Source organism: Falco peregrinus, chromosome 2, assembly GCF_023634155.1.
Source record: "Falco peregrinus isolate bFalPer1 chromosome 2, bFalPer1.pri, whole genome shotgun sequence".
Taxonomy (NCBI): Eukaryota; Metazoa; Chordata; class Aves; order Falconiformes; family Falconidae; genus Falco; species Falco peregrinus.
The window spans coordinates 1,326,562-1,349,242 of record NC_073722.1 but is presented as its reverse complement, the minus strand read 5'-3'; the positions used below and the strand labels follow the sequence as shown (position 1 = coordinate 1,349,242).

The 22,681-nt window shown below is 38.6% G+C and overlaps 1 protein-coding gene across 1 annotated transcript in view; it reads left to right on the top strand.

Moving 5' to 3' along the window:
• The window catches only part of VEGFC (vascular endothelial growth factor C), an 82,416-nt gene that overhangs the window by 47,700 nt on the left and 12,035 nt on the right, over positions 1–22,681 (top strand). The window contains 2 exon segments of the mRNA XM_005236698.4: positions 11,099–11,312; positions 13,281–13,471. Coding sequence (XP_005236755.2) covers positions 11,099–11,312; positions 13,281–13,471 — 405 coding nt within the window.

The following is a 22,681-nucleotide window of genomic DNA, read 5'->3' as shown; positions in this document are numbered from 1 at the left end:
TCAAATAAAACTGAAAATAAACAAAACTCTTTTGAATCAAAATTTAATTCAGCATATCAGAAACATCATTCTCACTGCCAGTTACTCCAATGGGACGTGTGTTCCTTGTGTCTGAATCTACTTTGTTTGAAAAGAGCTGCTGTCTCAAAGCATTGAGGAAATTGCAGTTCTCAGTAAAAGAAATGCTAGAAACATGTGCAAGAACAGACAGAAATTGTTTTGTGGTCTGGTCCCGTAAATGTTAACCTCAGCAACTACAATAGGCTCTAGGTATTAACAGGTGTGTGTTCAAAATTCCAATTTCCAGGACTGCAATCCTGCAGAGATGTGTGTGTGCTTCATGCTGGGGAAGAAGTCAAAGGAATCCTCCTACTATGTTAATTTTGTGTGCACATCACTCCATCATGGTATACTATGCAACCCATTATAAATAATCTCTGCAGATTGGCTTCGGGAAGTTGTTTCATATGCTTCAAAAAGTGCTTCCTTAAGGGTTGCTGGTAGTGCTAGAGAATTTGAAATTTCTGCATAAATTCTTCTGCTTTGACATTTTCTTCTGCTAAAATCTACACCAGGGGTCCTCAAACTTTTTAACCAGGGGGCTGGCACGGATGCAGTGGCAGGCAGTCATCTGCGGCTGCTTGGTTCCCCCCCAACCCCTGGCAGGGGGGGTGTGTGTGTGTGGTGGTGGTGGGGGGGGTGTCTGTAAATACCGGGGGCCGGATTGAGGACCCTGGGGGGCCATATCCAGCCCGCGGGCCGTAGTTTGAGGACCCCTGATCTAAAAAAAACCCTCTAGAACCTTTTACTTTGATGAAACTGCCTAATATGATAGGACCTGTTTTATTTAGAAAGACTAGAGCCGTTTGATTCAATTATTTCTTCTTTTTGTATTAGAACCTGTCATCTCAGGGTGTGTGCCTTTGCTTCTGAAGGACAACGTGTCAGGGTGCTCTGAGCCTGAGACTGGGTGTTAGGCTGCACCAGCCTGGTCCTAACTGACTTGGTACTCCTTTCTTTCTTTCTTCCCCCACTCCCATTTTCACCTCACAAACCTGGTATTTGGGTTTCTTTACTTGCAGTTCTTCCGTTCAAGACTCTGTGACCAAATGAATACAAAATGCAGTGACACTAAAGCACCTTTTTGTTCCATAAAATAATTGCTTACTTCTAAAGGCAGATAAAAAGCTTAACATGAGAAAATATTTCAGTATAACAGTAAGGTTAATCCATATGCGTAGCTTAGTTTTAAGCATCATCCTTATACCTTTCCACAAACTTTGAGAAACTAGAGCCTCTTTTCCCCTTCTGCTCTCTGTATGCCTCCTTTTAACATATACATAATCCCTGTAAATCCGTTTTCTTTTTCATTAGTTTCTGGGCCCGGATGAGAATGCAGGCAGCTCAGCAAGGTGGTATAGGACAAGTTTCAACTAATGGCAACTGTCATGAATTTCAAGATGCAATGCCATGCCTTCCATCAGAGGTTATACATATTCGTGCAATCCAGTTGAAGTTGATAGTTCAGGGCATACTTTCTAAATCTGTTCTTGCAAAAACTTCATTCCCCAGTCAAGCCTTCTTCAAAAAGTCTTCTGATAGCATGCTGTGATCGGCACTGGATTACTCTGTGTCCTGTCAGTGTAAATTAGGATCTAGTTTAATACTGCTGATGTTCCCTGACCCTTTTTAAGTAACGTTACAGTACAATACGCTATTCAGAATAATTTAAGCCAAAAATAATGGGCAACATACATTTCTCCTGATTTGGTTGCATGAAAGGGAACCGTGACCAAGTCTCAAACTAGTTCTTAAATTTGCCATTCTCAAGGATTCTTTTGCCTTTCCCCATCGCTCATGCCTTGCTGACAAATCTCTTTAATACCTGTCAGGTTTTACATGGTACAGTAAGCTTTCTCTTTTAGCGGTACAGAAGCATTACTTCTCTTTTTGTGTTCAAAACCCCTTGTTTTTTCATTTTTTCCTCCCCATAGTTCAGAAGGGATGTGACAGCTCCGCAGAACTACTGACCTTTTGTATCGTGGTTTGCAATGGAGTAGTTAGCCCATAAGAGGAAAGCAAAAAGGAAAGAAGTATTGTAGGCTCAGTGTCTAAACAAGTGGGTTTGTTTCTGTATAACTTCTCTGTCACAGATGTCAAATGGTGATCCAAGGGATGTTCCACACAGAATATAGGATGGAACAAATTTTAAGCCCAGATTATCAGGGTGGGCAAAGTGGACAGTGGGTAGCAGGTCCTTTGCATTGTGTACCTACCTCAGGCTAACGAAATTCAGATGATCTCTTGCTTTTGCCTTCATCAGCAAAGAACCTTTATATAAAATATTTGGGTAATACTTTGACAACAAATATAAAAGCTTCTTCTGCTATTGTGTTCATTAATGAAATGTCACAATTTTGTGTCTTAGTTACCAAAGGCGTAGCTGTGTGATGTGTTAGTCTGGCATGTTAGAGTCTTTTTTTAACAACTTGTGTAAAATTAACGTGAAGAAACATGATGCCAAATAAAATTATCAGATAATAATGTAATTTTAATGGCAAACTCTAAAATTTAATAAAATGCACAGATTTCTAAGGGCTTATATGTGTTTCCTTTTTCCTATATACAAAACTTGTTTGTAGTAATTAGAGACAAAGATTTTGAATCTGGAATTGCCGTGTTATAACTTGCTCGTTATTCTTCAGCTTTTGGTTGAGTTTTAAGTAGTGCATTGTGTTTATAGCTGGAATATTTGTTGAAATAGGCAATGTGACAAGGTAGGTGGTCTTCTAATTAATATTTCTGTACAGATCCATAAACTGTGCAAGGCTTGTTTAACTATACAGAAATCTTGTTGTTAGATTAAGACATTTGTTTAGGAATGAAGTTCAACTTTTTCTTTGAAATTCAATTGATCTTGTTTCAAGGCCTTTGAAATTATTTATTTTAAGAACGGTTTTAAAAGTATAATTAATTCAAGACATTTCTGTGACCTGTTGCTAAATATTTAGACCGCAGATTAATTGTATTTGCTCAGGGCTTCAAATAGTGATTTTAAAAAACTTGGTGAAAATGAAAGGGGCTTATTAGTGAGAGGAATTATACAACGATAAGAGGTGATGTGTTCGTGTAATCCTTCTGTCATGTAAATGGACACATTGCTAAAAATTCAAGAATAAACAAGAGCATTGAATTGAAAACTAAATACTGTCATCACAGGGAGAATGCACCATACGCTGTAGCCAATGTGCTCAGCTTAACTCAGAAATTTCCTTAAGACTGTGCAATTTCTTATTGCAGATCTTAGTGAAACCTTTTTGTACGTACGGTTGACCCATGGAGTGGAAAGCATTACATTACAACTGTACCTATTGCCTTTTTGAAGCCCATCCCTTGGTGACATGTCTAGAACTCTTCTCACTCGCTAATTAGGAGCTGTAATGGCTTTGTATAGCGCAGGCGGTGCTCAGGCAGTACCTCAGAATGGGCTGGCATTCAAGTTAAAATGCAGGGGTTGTCCCTTACCTTTCCCCTCAGTATATCTCTGCTTGATACTGAGAAAGTTTTTAATTCTCACTGCCTGTGTTACAGCTGCTGAAGCGATGACAGGTGATCGCAGTGTTACCATGTTAACAGTTTTCTTCAAAAACTGTCTCCGTATTTGTTTGCTTTTACTGACAAAGCTAATGACAGTTGTTAAAAGTTGTGATGGTACCAGTGAGAGCTCAGTAAAGACTGAAAATAAACAACCTTACAAAGACCTGGTAGTTTATTCTTGTGTACTGGTTTTAATATGTCTGACTATTGGAAGGAAGGCAAAAGGTTGCGGGTTATTTTAAAAACCCAGCAATATTCAATATTCAAACCATTTAAAACATTGCTTAACTGGCATTTTGTCTTTTTCTGAGAGTAAGATCTAATAACCAGAATTATTAGTTGGAGATCAAAGTACTTAAGTTTTCCTTTCAGAATTGCATGGTTCGCTTTCCTCAATGTTCGTTAAAAAGTTACGTAAATGTATTCAAAATGAACATATTGTTTTTATAATGTGTCACATTCTACAGAACTGCCACGTGGCGTCAACCCAGATGTGTCATAGTCGAGGGACACACGATTGGCGCCAGAGCCTGGCTGGCTGCAGCGGTTGCGTTGCAGATGGCAGTAGCGTTCTCACGCTGCTAGCTGTCTCCTTTCTGGAGGGCTGCTGTATTTGTTAGCCCCCTTGATAAGCCAGCAATCGTCACAACGTTGTCCTTTATTTTCACCTTACAAATCTTTTTTTACTTACAAATGGTTTCCCCTTTCTTCTGGTCGTGCATCTGGTCGCGCACGGTGATCCTTGCATTTGTCACCACTGATCACTGCGGATGACCAAGAAAACAACACACAAATCTCATCTGGTACAGATTGCACTGCCTGACGTCTCCAAGACTTAATCAGATGTAAGCCTTTCAGCAGCAATAATCCAAATCCTTATTGATTCCCAATCTATTTGTAATGCTAGCTGAAAGCTGCAGTATGAGTCTTTGAATCAATTAAACAGTCCAGATGCAGCTGCACTTAGACAGCAAATGGATCCCACACATTTCCATGACTGCTGTGCAGCCTTTGACCTTTAATTTGTGGGCTCATCTAGTGTGAGCTCCTGAATAGTGAATCAAGCCTATTGATAACAGGCTTAATGTTTTGTGTTTTATCTTGCAGTTACAACTTGCTGTATTCTTAGAAACAGTCTGCAGGGATCTGCGAACACAAGTTGAAGGCTGCTGCTGTGGAACAATGCAAATTTCAAAGATCGGGCTGAAGTTCATGAGAACAAAACCTTTCCTGTTACTATAATCTAGTTGTGAAATTGCTTCAGAGAAGGTCGTAGGTACTCAAGAGGTCCAGCTAAGGTGCCAACAACCCTCTTTCTCAAAACTGCTTTCCGTCACAGTCAGGAATGGTATTTGACACCTTTTCTTTTCCTGTTTCTACGCACACATGCTTGTGTGTCTAGATCATATGGATTTATCTCACAGCACTGTGGCATTACCGTCTTTGATTGTATCAGATACCATGTTACCTGCAGCAGTGTCTTGATTGCCCAAGCTCATAAAAATCGAGGAGAGCTGGCCATCTAAGACAAGCTTCTAAAGAAACCAGGCAGTAGAGCAGGCAGTTGCTGTAGAAAGCAACTAGAATTATTTTTCCCTCTCCCTTTGCTTCCCAGGGAAATCGGATTCAGATCAAAAAACGGTATTTTTATAAGTAATTCCCACTGAATGCATGAAAGTACTGGAATTTTATTAGGGAAGGTTGAGAACCATTTAGGAATGCAGGTACTTGAGGGTTTAAGCACCAGCCAAGAAGCATGTTTCAGAACCTTAGCAGCAGCTAAATGTTTTACTGAAGGACCTAATGAAGTGCCTTTGTGCAAAGCTATAATCTTAGATATGTTTTTAAGCGTTTTCTAAGAACATCTAAATAATGCATACCTGGCAAATGCTGACTTGCATAAAAGTTGAACTTCTCTTAAAATGGAAATTTTACACAACCTAACCTCAGCTTAAATACTTGTACCTATAAACAGGAGAGCAATATTAAATAATACAAGCCTATGATGATCTTCTAGCAGTTTATGCATCTTCATCTCCAAAAATGTTGGGGACAAAAGAAGAACATGTGGTGTCTAATACAGAAGCTTAAAATTACAGAAGTTGCGCTTATCTTCATAGCCAGTGTCTTTTTCTTCATTTTTAACGATTTCTCTTTCAACTTTCTCCTCAAACTCAGTTACTTTTCCTTGCCTGTCTGCTTTGTACATTCTCTTCCTGTCACCCCACCCCACCCCATCCCCATTTATTTGTTTTCTTTGCCTGGCATTATTCTTGCTGTGTAAAATGCCAGAATAAATAGAGGTCACTTAAAGCACAGTACAGTTTAGACCATTTTATTTATTTTATACTTTCATTCTTACTTTTTTAGGTTTGTCTGATGTGCTTTGTAAGCTCATTAGATGGATGCTAATCTCTCTGCTGTTCTCACAATGTTTTGATTTAGTTCAAATTAACTGCAGTGGTCTTACTACTTATATAAAGTAATGTCAAATTAAAAATTATGCTCACTGTTACCATTTCACTTCTCTAAGGCACTGTTTTGTTGCTGTGTTGAATGGCAACTTAAAAGTTTGCAGCTGTGGACAGTCATTGAATTTTACTAGTGACAAGTTGGTGCATATGAGATCAGAAGCAAGGCTAGTCTAGAGTGACTGTAGACAAAAAAAAAATTTGAATTTACTTCTTAACTATGGCAAAGATATTTAATTAGGATTTTTTTTTTATTTACTGGCATAACTTCCAAAAAAATAGCACTGAAATACAGGAAAATTGCAATAAAATGTTATGCAAGTGAAGTGTTTATACATAACTCTTCTTTTGCAAGCAAATAGAAATAACTGCAAACTGTTTCAATGTTCAGATTTAACTCTTTGATTTTTTAATACATTTTAGTCCATAAATACAGAATATAACCATATTAAAATAGAAAGTTTAAACACAGCATTTTCCAATTACAAATTGTCAACGAAATCCTTGAGAATGAAATGAGCTGACAGCTGTAGTCGGAGCAGATTCATAAAGTACTGTTATAGCACATTGCACCATCAATTATGTGTCAAGCATGCTGCCAAATAGTAAGTGTTCTGACCTTTGTTATTAATAATGGAGGCAGACACTGGGGACATGTGGAAGACAAATAATGTATATAGATCTGATTTTGTTAATGGATATAGAGCCCATTTGGTATCCTGCCCCTCCCTTTGCAAGCTATAATTTTATGAAAAAAATGGACAAACAAAGTAATGGAAAGCAGCATTGTCAAAAATACACTCTTATAGGAAAAAAATGTTCCTAAGTTAAATAATAGCAAGAAAGCTCTTGTCATCAAGCTTTACTGCTTTATTTATATATATATTTGTCATTTCCCCTGTTTCTTGGAAAATAACCTGGAAGAAGTGAAATGGAGCAACTTGTCTTTACTGTGTTCTCCATTCATTCTTGTATTTTTAAATTGTTATTTTGCTCAATATCATCCATCATCTTGTAGAAATTGGCTAGTCAAATGTCTTTATCTAGAATATAGCTTCTAGTGATTTTAGGTGATCATGCAAGACAACACTGATAATAGGTAAAAATGGCGATAGTAGTAGAATGGCCAACGAAAGGACAGAGGGAAACACTGTTTTGTGGTATTATAAAAAAAAAAAAAAAAAAAAAAAAGGGGGGGGGCCCAAGACCCAGCAAAGATAATCAAAAATGTGGGGCAGAGAAAACTCCTTCCTCTACAAGCACTGATGGCACTGTTTCCTGCATCATTCTCGATGCAGAATATAGATCCCAGAATGTCTTGCCAGTAAGACGTTAAATAATTGGGTCAGGATTTCATGTGGAGCACGCTGCAACTGATTACATGAAAACCAGTGGACTGTTTGCATTAGCAAAAAGCTCACTTTGGTCCTAAAAGTTGTAGAATTTCTCTTATCACAACCTTTGTTAATGTTATATTACTTTCAGACAGTAGAACAATTTTTTAACATTATTTTTAAAATTTAAAATTACATTTAGGAATTGAAAGTAATTGCATCTACAGACCCTCTCTAAACTTCACTAATCTGGGCTTGCATAAGATTAATGAAAAATTAGAGCTCCTCTGATTTGTAGTACTTTTTTTTAATGTTACTTTATTGGTGTCTTGCCATAAATTCTAAGTATGTGTTGAAGTCTGGGTTTCTGTTGCAAAGCCGTTTTGAGTTTTTAATTTTTTTTCAGTTGCCTACACTAAAAGTGCACAACTAAGAAAGAGCAAAGAATTTGGAATAAAAGGTAGGGACTGAGACAGTATATTTTTGTGAAATTAACCAAAATTTGCACAAAGTCAAGAATGTTGCCAGACAACTGTTACTTTTACGGAAGCAGTTGCATTCCTCTCTTAAAAATTTAGAAACTCTTTTTACCAATCCTTAATGATCTGATGTTTTTACTGTATACAGACACACTCTTCTAATCAACCAGAATTTAAGATTTAATTTGAAGTTCATGTCAACAATAAATGTTGACTGTTGTAGAAAACTAAATCACTCCACCAGCTCCTTACACATGTTCTTTTAAATAGTCTGATAGAGAAGAAGAATTTGCTGCAGCTAAACAAATACAGACTTTACAATGAATATACCAAGAGGAGATCACTGAACTGTGTGTCAAGGTAATACTGGTAACTTACTGGAAAAATCAACATATTTTTTTCTATTCCTTTTTTTTCCTAACTCTGGGCACTGTGTGTACTTTGTTTACTATACATGTATGGATTTCTTTCTCCATTTCTTGCTGAATTGGAAGAGGGGAGAGAACAAAAGCCCTCCAATGGTCAAGTTGGTTGTCCACAGTGTATTTGTAAATTTGAATTGAAGCCATCTTTATAAGCAAATGGTTTTATTAAACTAAGCACAAAATAATTCAGATGCAATAATGATTTGGATTTTTAATAAAACTGTTTTTATATATCTGCTCCAGAAATTGTTTTCCTTTAGTTCCTGTTAAGTGAGCAGTTTGTGTTGTAGGCACATGGCACTCCGGCTCATGGAATAGCCAGGAAGAAATGCAGTTGAAAACATTAATTTATTAAATTTCATACAATACTTTGTTAAAGCCACTAATTTCTTCATGTTTTGACTTTTGTTCATACATGCTTTATACATGTGTACCGAATTCTGTCCAGATGGAGAGACACATATATCCTGATCAAAGAGGCTGTCATCAACACACCTTATTTCTAACAAATATAACCTCTTTCCAACTGCATACCCCTGGCTTCTTATCAGCTAGGTAATTTTGAGTTTCAGTACTTATTTTTCTGATGATCTAGGCCTGTACCTTGAATATCTGAAACAGCAATAGCCAACATTTTGTCTACAGTGGCTGCACAGGCTTTTAAGGGATTCATCAAAGGCTGGTGAACCTTTGGTTGGATTCTTTTCCCGTATAACCCCCATGAACTGCTAGAACCTCTTAGGATCAGTTACTAGATGACGTAGTTTCCATTCTTGAGCCTTTTACCTAATGGACTGGTGTCCAGCCTTGTGACAGGCTATGCGTGTTGCCTCCGTGCTGTGACCTCCCGTGCCAGGTGTATTCCCATCGCGTGGCAGGCATGCATCTGCGACGCTGGCGTTTACGGCACTGCTGCGGTGAGCTGTTCCCCATTAATTAAGGGGCATGTGCTGCAGCACCCTCAGGAAAACTGTCTGGCAGGAATCAGGTTTCTCAAACCCTGCTCTTTTCACCCCTCGGGGGAGACAGAAGTGAGGAGGCAGCGGCCTAGGGGTTCGTTCGGCTTGGCTTTTCATCCGTGACCTGCTGGTTAGGAACCTGTGTGGTGTCCTGCAAGGAGACCAGGGGTGGTGGGGAGCGAGATAAGCCTCGTGATGCCAACGAATTTGAAGGCAAGGCCCCAATACTGCTTGCCGGGTGGCTTGGGTTGGAGATGACCCTTTCTATGGAGGTAAGGAAGGAGATGAAGTCCTGAATGAGCGCGTGTCTGAGGCTGATCGTTTGATGAATGAAGTCTCCGAGCACAGAGTGGTCTGTCACTGTAGTAGTAGTGAAAACATTTTTGTTTAACTTCATAACGCCTTGACATGTAAAATGGTGTTGAAATCTGTGTAAATTGCCTTCTGTATTCCACTGTATTTACGGAAATGAGTTCTGTGAATCTGCCTGACCCCGCGGCATTTCTCTGTAAGTGACACCTGCCGAGGAGGGGGATCCGACAGCACGTGCCGTTGTGTGCCCTTCTAGTGGTTTGTGAGACAAGGCGCGCCTGTGAGTCAGCTGAGCTCGCTCAGAACGGGGGGTTTACTTGCGTAACGTTCAAAATCACTGAATTGAAATAGCTTCTTTTTTTGTTAGTAGCGGCGTTTGACAAGAACTCCTAAATTTCAATTACTATAGTTTCAGATCTCTGGTTTTAGATGCTCTTTACACTGTTGCAGCCTGGTGTTTCTTGGATGAGAGCAGCGGTTCTGTAGTAAACTGTACAGAGTCTGCAGCCTTCTGCTACACACTTAGTAAAAAGTGTACCTCTGTATTTTGTGTCTCACACTGCCATCTAAGGGCCATGTAGGCTGAGAAGGTGGCTGAAGAGTCTTCAGGACTTTGCTTCTTGCTGCCCTTCCCTTTGAGAAGTCAGCAACTCATGGATGAGAGGGGTGGGCAGGAATAACAGCAAGCCTTTGCAATGTGATGTTTCATCTGAAAGGATAGAGGAATCTTGCAGGTGAGTGAGAAATTGGAATGTAAATTGGAGCCGTAGTCTTTTAGGAAAATGCAATGAGTTTGTGTAAAAGCCAGCAAATAAGAAAGGGAGATTACAGGATCTGAGGCTGCTCTTGGGACAAGGAGCTAGTGCTTAGAGCCCTGAAGGGTTTCAGTTGAAACTCTCAGCAGTGAGGGGGTGGGCAGTTCAGATTCCTAAAGGTACCAAAGTGCTTGACTCCTACTGGTTCAAGGATTAGTGGTCTTTAATAGGATTTGTTTATTAAGGTTTTACCTAAAAAGACACAAAGTAATATGAATTATTTTCCTCTTTTTTTTCTAATGTAACATGTTTTGAATTTCTGGGTGTTCTGATTTTCCTGGACTAAGGGAAATGGGGAAAAATCTGGTGTTACTTTACAAGTATGTGACATGTAACATGATCATCATTTAAATATTTTGGTGTTTAAGCAATGAGAATTTTATCATGAAAACTTTTATTTCCAGGATAAAAATGCATATTTTTTTTTTTAATCTGCAAACTCTACTTGTATAGGCTTAATTCTATAGCTCCTTCCTCGCTGAGATGTTTTGAACTACAAGTACGGTGAAGAGTTAGTGGCAGAAGCAAAACATTTCAGTATTTGTCAACATAGTACTGTTGGCATGGACCTACAGAAGCGTTTTTTCTAACGAGGACCCCTTCGAGTACAACTTCATTCTACACTGTATGCGTTGTTTTTCAGGCTACTTTCCAGCAAACTTTGTGTAATAGAGAAAGTAATTAATCTTGCATGTTACTTTGACAGGCTCATGCAAGCAAAGACCTGGAAGAGCAGTTGCGGTCTGTGTCCAGTGTGGATGAACTCATGACGGTACTTTACCCAGAATACTGGAAAATGTTCAAATGTCAGTTGAGGAAAGGAGGTTGGCAACACAACAGGGGACACTCCAGCTTTGACACAAGATCAGATGATTCCCTGAAATTTGCTGCAGCACACTATAATGCAGAGATCCTGAAAAGTAAGTACAGGGCGCAAAACACATTCTAACACACAATGAATCAAAATCTGAAGGCTTCTCAGTTGTGTCAAAAATATTTTAAAACCTAAGCATTGTCAGGAAACCAACCTCTGCAGTTTGATTTGATGCCATGTCTGTAATATAAAATATTTGAAAATCAGCCTTCCCTAATGAAATAAATTGCTCTGCAGACATATTTTTGGTACATCCATTGTAAGAGGTGCTTCTACAGAGTGCTTCTCGGCTCAGTGGGTAGAGGAAGTTAAGTGTTTGTCTTCAGGTATAAGCAATCTTGCTTTGCAGAGGCTGTAACAATTTTGAGAAAGGAAAGAGGGCACTGATAGTTGGATTCATGGAACTGTTTCTGCTTGTTTTTGCAATCACGTCACGGCTGGTAGTGCCTTCTTCTCTCATGCATTATTGGTTTAGGATGCTAAATAATCCACCTGTAGCTTTTTCCTGTAACATGAGCACAGTTGTCACGTTGTTATGCTCAAACCAGAAAAAAACCAGCTTTCAGACAAATATGTCAATACCCTTTAGTGATTTAGATGGCCTAGATAAAAATATATTAGCTTACAGTTTAAGCAAGTGCTTGCAGGCAAACACAGGATTTATAGCAGGAGGTGTGTTTTTTTTGACATGATATTGGAAATCATGTATTTTAATGGAGACATTAAGGTACACATGAGGAGAAATTTCCATTTTTGCTGAATAGCCTAACAAAAACTGTTGCCAGGAGAGAATGAAGAGGCCTTTATTGTATAGCTGCAAGTTTCACGGCTGTTTAGTGTAAGGTTGTATCTGGTAAAAGTCTGTATAACATGGTGTAAAATGTTTGCCCAAATTTGCATAGGTAACCTGGGCAGGGCGCAAATATTGCCTCTCAGATTAATTCCTATGGTGTATAGAACAGCTAAATAATAACCTTTTGCTTTGAATTATACTTTTTGAGTTTAAAAAGTAAACGTGTTCAAATTAATTTCACGTTAAGTGTGTAAGTATAGAATTTAATGTTTCTAATATATAGTATCCAAGTGAAGTGCTGTGTGGGACCAGCTATGCTTACCTGGGGGAGATGTGCAGTACTTTAGACTTCACTCATGGTGAGACTCACCCCAGCCATAGCAGGAGGGACATGTACAGCTGTAGCTGCTGGCCGGCAGGTTGAGGGAGGTGATTCTGCCCCTTTGCTCGGCTCTGGTGGGACCCCACCTAGAGCACTGCGTCCAGCTCTGGAGCCCTCAGCACAGGAAAGACATGGACCTGTTGGAGTGGGTCCAGAGGAGGGCCACAAAAGTGATCAGAGGGGTGGAGCACCTGTCCTGTGAGGAACGGCCAAGAGAGTTGGGGTTGTTCAGCCTGGAGAAGGGAAGGCTCTGGAGAAACTCTACTGCAGCCTTTCAGTACTTAGAGGGGACTTATGAGAAAGATGGGGACAAACTTCTTGGTAGGGACTTGTGATAGGACAAGGGATAATAAAGAAGAGATTTTTCATAATGAGGGTGGTGAAACACTGGAACATGTCACCCAGAGAGGTGGCAGGTGCCCCGTCCCTGGAAACATTCAAGGTCAGGTTGGATGGGGCTCCAAGCAACCTGATCTAGTTGAAGGTATCTCTGCTTATTGCAGGGGGGTTGGACTAGATGGCCTTTAAAAGTTTCTTCCAATCCAAACTATTCTATAATTCCATGATTCTATGTCATATGATCTACCCAATCTTGTTAGGTTCCCCTTGTAGCTCTGCTGTGACTTTCCTTCTGCTCCATGACAATGTGCCACATCCCTATGAAGAAGAAAAATTAATTAGAAGTTAACATAGAGAGATGTGTACTGAATAAAAGGTGTGACTAGCAATTACATTTTCGGTTCTAAATAAAAAAAAAAAAATCCTACTAATTTACTGCAGGAAAGTATTGTTTTTAAACAGTTACTTTATAACACATGAAATTCCCTGTAACTTGGCAGGTATTGATACTGAATGGAGAAAAACTCAGTGCATGCCACGTGAAGTGTGTGTGGATGTGGGAAAAGAGTTTGGAGCAACTACAAACACCTTCTTTAAACCTCCATGTGTATCCATCTACAGATGTGGAGGTTGCTGCAATAGCGAAGGACTCCAGTGTATGAATGTCAGCACAAATTACATCAGCAAGACAGTAAGTTCTCACTCTTACTACAGTCCAAGTGCTCCTTGCAAATCCATTTGTGATCATGCATATTTTAAACCTTCTTACTTAGTACATGGAAGGAAAAGAATCAATTCCAGAATACATAGGAAAAACAGCTGAAGAGACTGCTGCCCAGAAGAAAGTGTTCTCTTTTCCCCAAAATATATTCTCCCCTCTCCTCTCCCTCTCCTCTCCCTCTCCTCTCCCTCTCCTCTCCCTCTCCTCTCCCTCTCCTCTCCCTCTCCTCTCCCTCTCCTCTCCCTCTCCTCTCCCTCTCCTCTCCCTCTCCTCTCCCTCTCCTCTCCCTCTCCTCTCCCTCTCCTCTCCCTCTCCTCTCCCTCTCCTCTCCCTCTCCTCTCCCTCTCCTCTCCCTCTCCTCTCCCTCTCCTCTCCCTCTCCTCTCCCTCTCCTCTCCCTCTCCTCTCCCTCTCCTCTCCCTCTCCTCTCCCTCTCCTCTCCCTCTCCTCTCCCTCTCCTCTCCCTCTCCTCTCCCTCTCCTCTCCCTCTCCTCTCCCTCTCCTCTCCCTCTCCGGGGGGGTTGGCAGGGGAATAAAAAAATTATGATGCCTTGTTCTCAGTTTTGAGATTATCCATGAAACATAATTCTGTCCTTTTTTTTTACATCTACCATTTGCCTGCTGTATGAGGCAAGCAATCTGGAAAACTAACCTTTAATTTTAGTAGTGAAGACTGCTTTAGGACGTGTGCAGACACAATGCATGTTGCAAATAAACCTTTTAGGAACCCAAATTTACTATATTAAGAGATATTAGTGTAACATACCCATTCTTTTTGTTTTAGTGCACCTTCCTCAGGTATATGTGCAGATTTTATTCAAGTTCAGGGCTAGTGATCAGGTAGGAGTGTGCAGAGATTAAGCATTGAGCCTGTGGGCTGCCTTTAAAGGATGAGCATACATGCATTATTCTATTTCAAGTAGCTATCACAGTTATCTTAAAACAACATTTCCCTGAAAAATCACATAAAAATAATCATGCTTCAGAATGTTTGCTAGGATAATTTGCTTTTGTTACAGTATTTGGTAGGAGTTTTGTTGGTTGTGGGCCTTTTACCTCATCTTTCTGATACTTTGAAGAAAACTAATTTTAGTGTAAATCTTGCTTCCTTTTTCAACTAGATTCATCGAGCTGAAGATGCAGTACATATTAATAAGGAAGATACACAACTGCATAGCTAACTATGAGATTGTAGCCCCTGGAAATGTCACTACTTTATTGCGAAACTTCTTAGTGCTCTGAGCCTTCTTGAGGCCAAAAAGGGAACAGAAAAAAAACAGAAAAAAACCAGCTTTTTTTTTTTTTATAAAATAATTTTTTTGTCCTCATTTCTCACCAAATCTGTCTGTCTGAAGTGGTGTATTCTAGCAAGAATTTTCAATCCTAAATTTAAGCTAGTGGTAGACAGCCACACAAAGCAGGAATAATGCTAACTCAAAATAGCTTGAACAAGGAAAACTACAACGCTGATTTCGTTCAGGCCCATAGCTATTCCCACAAACAGCTGTCCTAATTCCATTTGCTTGAAAGATGGAAATATAATTTTCATGTTATAAACCAAGAAATAGGACTTCTTTTTTTTTTTTTTTTCATGGATTTATGAAGTTCAGCTTATTGGAATGATCTAGTTACAGAGAGAGTTGTTCCACTTAGCACAGATTTCCTGGTCTTTGAGCACCATATCAGTTTGGGGTAAATAATCCCTTTCTATTCATCTTTCTGTTCTTATCTATTGAGTGAAGTAATTTATTTTTGCTAGTAGAAAATGTTTAGTGCTGAGTTTCTTTTTTAAGTTCTTGATGTCATTGGTGATTATATGATATAGAAGTAGTTAAAGATTTGAGAGATTCTGAAAAAGAAAATGTTAAAGGACTTGTCAGAAAGAAGAAAGAGGCAACAACATTGTTTTGTTTTCTTACCTATACTGTAAAAGCAAGCAATTTAATCTCTTGAGATTTCTGTCTTGCTTCTGCTTTCCAGTTTTATCTGGTCCTTGACAGAATGCAGTTTTAAAAAAACCCTTAATAAAGGAAGAGAGCTATAGCTATATCTCTTCATCTGTCATCATCTCAAATCTTTTTAAAGTTATGTGACCACAGCTTACCCTATATCAGATGAGAATTAGGAAGAAAAAAGTATTGGATTCAAGACCCTTCTGTGGAATTCAGGTACCCTACACACCTATTTTCACTACTGTTTTCCTTTTATTTCCTGAATGAAATCAGAACAAATGGTTAGTAACCAGGCATCTTCTGTTTTTTCATCTCCCCATTTTTGTAGTTTTGTTTTTGGTGTGTAAGTTCCAAAAGATAACTTCATGCTGTTCAGCCTGCAGAAGAAGTCTTAATGGGAAATTAGCTTTTCAGCTGGAGGTCTTACTGTGAGGGCAAGCTCTAGCATCGGTTCCAGACATTAAAGAAAGTTGATATCAGCTTTCATCAAAATTAATCAAAAAGAAAAGAGCTAAGCATAGTAATTATTTTTATGGGGAGCAAATAATTGATCGCCAGGAGAATGGACTAGGTCAGATGTTCCCAGATTGGCTTGTGGAACACTGTGGTGGTTCAGAGAGAGGTCAATAGTTCTGTAGTTCGGGCTGTGTTCCCCCTTTCTAGCCACTTTATTAAGAGAAAAACAGAAAAGTATCCCGCTTTGCTTTTAATGCCATTTTTTCCACAAAGATCATTCCAGTAGTTGCTAGGGGGTGTTTATACATGATGAGGACATGAGACCATTTCTTAATTAAGCTATAGTACGAGGTTTGAGAACCCCCTAGGCTAATTCATAAAATGCAGTAGATCTTTTTCTTCCTTTAGCTGTGACACTGCAATAGCCCAACTTTGCAGGTGGCAGCTTGTTTAAGGTCTGTGGGGAAGGTGGTTGGTTGGTTTTTCGTTTCGTGGTGTGGTTGTGTTGTTTATTTCTCTAATTGTTATTAATCAAACAACTGTTCTTTTTCACATGGCACAGCTAGTTCAACAGCAGTTAAAAAGGTTTGGACCTACCTGGTGCAACAACAGCCTGTCCCTCAGCTGTACATTTTTTATGCCGCACCTATAGGTACTTGCGTATAGGTTGAAGGGGCAGCAGTGAGCAGATGTCAAAGAGCCAGCTCATTCCAGTCTTCCTCTTGGCTGGCAGGGTGGACAGTTTTTTGGCTTCTTTCAGATCATTTGATAGAAAGGTCCTAAATCTTCTTGTTTCATGGTCACAGTAAAAGTCCCTCAAGGGAAAACATCTTTCCAAGCAGTTTCAAATTAGATGTAGGGGAGCTTTTCTCACAGGAAAGAAGTTAACAGCTTAAAATTGCTTGCCATATTTGAGATGTACATGGTGTTCCTTTACACAGTTTGGAGATGCATATGTCATAAGAATTTTCAGTTGTTTTGAACTTTACCACTTATGCCTTTTCCCATGCATTTTTCTGTTAGGCTGATGATTGTAATGATATAGTAGGTACTATTAATAGTGGGAGATACAGCAGTATAATTTCCAAACGTTTTTTATTAGAATTTCTGGGAGGAATAAAGTGATTCAAATATAAAAAGATAAAATATCAAACAGATATGAAATGTGTTATATCACGTAAGTTACCTGTTGTTGTATCACACATAAGCCTTGAAATACTATTTTTTAAAAAAAAAGTTAGTGAAATAAATAACGATTGTGTACCATTTTTCTGATAGCTTCTGTTCATTCTTTCCAGTCTTGTATCCTTAGCTTAAAAATCTCTCTAGATACATTGTGCTTTGTTACACTGGTTATACTTGGCCAGCCTTACTGACACTTTAGGCAGTGCAAAGATCACAAGTGATGGAAACCGAGAGTCAACCATGTTTAAGGGAAACTTGCCAAAATAAACCACAGTCTATCAGACAAACATAGAGTAGTTCCTGTAAATCTGGGGGGAAAATCATACATAAATCCTATATTTGAAAAGTTTCTAGAATGATAAGCTTCCGTCGTCTGATACGAAAGTGTTTTGATTATTTTATATTTTGGAAGTCATTGATCATCATAGTAATTGTATTTGTGCTGATACAATGGATATTGGCGCATGTGACAGTAGTGCTGAACAATTTATTTTAGCTGCTGAAGCAAAGAAATACTAAGTATAAAAATCAACAGTTCTTCTGGAAAGTATGGTATGAAGTCCTTCTAGTCTAAAGAAGGAGCTATCAATGCAGTGAATCAACAATACATGCCTTTCTAAGGATCATTGAGGAGGAATATATGAGAATTTTTTTTTTCCGGAATTCTGATAGCAGTTTTGGTCAAGCATGCAGAGATTCCTGTCTGCTGTTAGATATAATTTTTTAAAAAATTAATATTAAAATCATGGTGAGCTCTAGGTCACGGACCAGACTCTGGTCCCACCCTCATTTCAGTTCTCCACCGCAGCTCTAAAAATGGCTGATAGAAGAGCGTGGCCCGTTCGGGAACTGAAAAGAAGCTGCTACAGGGCTGTTGTGGGATGGAGCACACAGGTCTGCCCTGGAAGCTCTTGCAAGGACGACTGAAGAAATAACAAGGATGGGAAGAAGGGGGACTGGTGCACTTGGCTTCATAGTAATTGCAGGTTTTGGAGTGCCAAAGGCCAGGTCTGGTTAGGGAGAACAATTCAGAGACACCTTTGCCTGGTGTACTCTTGCTGTGCTTCTCACTGGAGGAGTAAAGAGCATATGCACCGATCTTCAAGGATTTAAAAAAATGACGTGTAAAAGAATGAAAATTCAGGGGAAAAAATTGTTTGTAGTTGCACACAGGATTGTAAAAGTGATCTAGTGATTCACTTACCTTTGTATTAGTCTGAAAAGTTCTTTAATTATTTACCTGTCTCTACTGGAAGGCAGAAAATAGAAGTATATGAAGCTGACGTTCAGGTCAGCTGACCATAGGATACGCTGCCTTTTAATTTTGGCTGGTGCAGTGGAATGAAAGTTAAGTATTAAGCCTAGAATATACCTTACTACAGATAGTGTAATCCAAATGTATGAAGAAAAATGACCTTCCTTCATTTTTGAAAATGAACATTTCAAGTTATGCTAGGTTGAAAGACAGTTATCAAGTCATCTTGGTAATTGACAATGGGAACTACAGAAAATACGTATCCTCAAATAATAATAACAAAAAATGTCTTGCAACCAAAGTTCTTTTTTAAAATCCATATAGTACCAATTACTGTCAGAGTTTTAGCACACAGTTTCTATTTAAGTCATTTACTATACTTTTCTCTAGAGCTTTTTCATGACAGAGAAGAATGGGGAAAAAAACATTTATAGTCACGCATAATCTTGTTCCACGGTAAACAACTCTAGCTTAAGTAGCCTAATATTAAGATTATCCATCATACTCCGTTATAAACTCTACTGGCATCCTTAGCCTAACTTCGCTATTCTTTAACAATAGAGGTTGACATTTTTCTGCCAGATGTGCTGGGTTTGCTTTTAGTTTTTTGCTTCAAAACCTCAGCAAAAGTGGTGGTTCTGCTTTTTCTTAGACCGGAGTAAGAAAAAGTGCATATGGCTTTATCAGTAAAAACAAAAAACAATGGGTTTTTTTAGTCTAAAAAAATGTTCATGTTTCCTTGTTTTAGGTAAAGGATGCAATACTTGTTTGCTTGTATTAGGAATGTGTGTTTCGTTATCTTTGAGACAATCTGCATACTTTTAAGTGTTAAAAAAAAGAAAAAAGAAAGAGCTAGGAGGCAAATGGTATTGTTAGAAGACTTGGCTTTCTTCGTAACTAGAACACTTTGTAACCTGGAGCTGAACAAAAAATCTGGTGCAGTTTCAGATCTAGGAACCTAAATCCCATCATCTAGGGAGAATCTGTCATTGGTAGACCCACCTTTCGTTGGGAAGGAATGAACCTGGTTGATCCAAAAGCAGCTGAGCCAAGATGTGTGTGTGCCAGAACACTAAAAATTATGCTAAGGAACCCAAGAAGAGGGAAGGGAAATCAAGCTTCATGGGCTGGCTGAAAGGGAAATTTTGGGTGGGCTGAAATGAGAGGAGGTTGGCACAGAGGTGAAGACCTTAGGACACAAGGGCTGAGCACAGTACTTTGAAGAGAAATATTAAAAAATACAAGAAAGACTGGAAGACCTACCATGAGGCTTTCAGTGACAAAACAGCCTTGGTCTTGGCTGAATGGCATGTATTCGGTTCTTGTGAAATTCGTTAACTACGTATGGTTTTCAACTGTTCTTCAGTTATGTAGAGCTTCTATTGGTATGTGTTACACACTAAGATTAACAGTATGTTACTGATACATGTTTATGATACTAGCTTCTGTGGAAGAGGTCAGAGCTTTGACTGCGATTTTGTGTGATTTAATTTGTTTTGTTTTGTTGTATGTAATGCTCCATAGCTGTGCTATCACATACTGCTTCAGTGGGTATTTTCCACTGCTTTCTTGACAATGCGGCGTTAGTAGCACAAATGTGCAGGACATCATGGGCAGGTTGAGTCTAATATTTTTCTTTTAACTTGTATTTGCATCCAACTCTAGCAATACGCAATGTACTTTGATTTGCTGTTTAATGTGCTATAATTATAACATTTTTTTCTGAAAACTGCAAGCAATAAAAGCTTTGAAAACACTGCTCTAATCGCTGCTGCTGTCAGATCTCATGTTCTAGGGACTGAACCTCATTTTTTGTAGTCTTTAGTCCTGAATGTCTGGGTTTAGGCATTGGTCCCTGAAGAACAGACCTGAAGGATATGTCTTTTACCTATTGCCTGTAGTGTGAATTAATCCAATTTTTACTATGATATGAAGTTGGGAAGGAAGAGAAGATTTGGGCCTCTAAGAATACTGTAAAACCAATCCTTTACCAAGTGAGAAGTCAGACAGAAATATAAGCCATCTGATCTCCAAGAAGAGGTACCCATTTGGGCAGTATGGGTACCAGCAATAGTAGCCACAACCAGTAGTGTTGCCAGCAAAGAAGGGAGTCAAGAACCAGCCTTATACACTGTTGTTACAGTGCATTTCTCGTAGAAATACCCTTTCTAGATATTGACGTTTGGCTGTGACGTGTTGCCCAGCATGCCCTGTAGTGACAATAGATGTTGAGCTTATTGTTCTGGTGGATGAAGATGAGAAAGAAATAAATTAGAGATGTTAGCAAAACCAGAAAGCATTACACAATGTCCGATCTTACCTAATTTGAAGTGATTTATTAAGATGATAATTCAAACCCAGCTTATGTATATTGAGAGTTTACTCACACTTAAGCAGCTTCATTGGATTTAGAGATGCTGCTATCACAGCTGAGAGCAGAATATACATATTTTTTTTTAGAGTGGGTCTTCTTTAAAATGCCAGAGATTGTTTAAACTGAATTATTATGTGTTTTCTGTAACAGACTACTTTTCAAGAATGTATTTCTTGTGAAATCTCTTCTTGATACAGTTTCATTATCAGAAGATAAGAATAAATACCTCATTTTTCAGTATGCATCAGAATATAGTATCCTGATAGCGTTTGCAGAAAAGTGAAGAAAGAACAAATCAGTATTTCCAGCCCCAGTATTTCACATCCATCAGTCCCGTTAATGAAAATAGATCTGGTTTATATTCTTCAAAATGCTAGTTCGTGTATCATCTTAAGCACTTGCCAAAAGTGAGGACTAGAAGTGTAATACCAAATATAATATAATACAGTATCTAATATAAATAGTTGTCTTAAGTTTTTTACTTTATATATGAACAGTAGCTACTATTAGGTGATGTAAAATGCATTGCTGTTAAGAGAATTTAGTTGAACAAACTGAAGGAGATTCAGTGAAGTTAAGGAAGCTAGTCTACCTTTACATTGTTTAACTAGGGGTGTTTTGCATTGCACCACTGAAACGTTTATGGGAATAGTTGTTAGCAATACTTATCTCTAAACTGATAACCTTTCATAGTTTAGATGGAAGGATAAATGTAGATTAAGACAATGTTCACCATCATTTCCACTCACAATTGGTATGTCTCAGGTGTTCTAGTGAAATCTCTCTCGGTGCACTCGGGATGCCAAACAGGAGGACAGTTAGCCTGCCAGGGACCTCTTTTAGCTGGTTTGGAATTGTAGCAATAGTCCTTCACTGCCGTCTCCAGCAGTCTGGAGTCTGCTGTGCTTTGCAGCGTGACAAACCGATCTCCAAGAACAGAAGAAGAACAGAACATGCCCTTTTTTCTAGTCACCTGAAGTTCAGTCCACGCAAAGAATCATGCGTCTTCAGTTTCAAAGTTTTATCAGTTCTCCCTATAGTGGGTTTTTACTTCACCTTTGGAAAAAGAAGTTCATACTGTGATAAGAAAGCAGAGAGAACAAGATTCTCTTTACATGTGTAGTATTGTAATTAAGTCCATACTCTTTCTTCTGCCTCTCAATTCATAAATGTCTTTTAGGAATCAGTTTTCTTATATTTAGTATAGTAAAGGCTTTTGCATCTGTAGATTCTTAGCTATCCAGATTTTTAGAGGTCCAGACCTGTTGTGCTGTCCTTCTGAAAACACAAATTGTTTAAAAAAAGGTACTCTCGCATATATAGATGTTTTGTCATTTGATTAAAGATCAGTATTTAAAAAACAGAAGCCCAAAGAACTCAGCATGTATTTTCTCAAATGTGTACTGTATGCAGAAATGAAAGCTATTTTTCATAAACACAGTCCTCTCTGTCTACATCTACACCACCACCTTCATCCTTTCTAATTTCCTAGTTTGTGCATTATAACAAAACTTATGATGGCCTTCACGTAGGTGCCTATTTTTAAAATAAATTAGTAAGTACATAAAGCGACATTACATCAGTATGAGAATTATATCTCTGGGTTATGATTATTGCTCTATTTGGACGAGGCATCTTGGTAGGAATTCCTTTTGTGATTAATTTAAAGGAACTTTTATAATAGATAAGGGTAAATATTGGTTTTGGATGCCAAAAAGGATTGTAAATATAATAAAAAGTTGATCAGAAAGTCTCTTTCCAGAAGTCTGTGTTGAACTTTGTCAAAACCCTGGAGGTATGTCTGGTGAGAAATAGGCATTCATTTTATTGGTACCAAACTTTAAACTAGACGTGGACTTGTGCCCTTATCTTACTAATGACTCAAGACCAAAATTTTAAGAAGTGTTACTTATTTTGCAGCTGGAGCAAGAATCCAAGTGCTAATATGCTTTGGCTGGA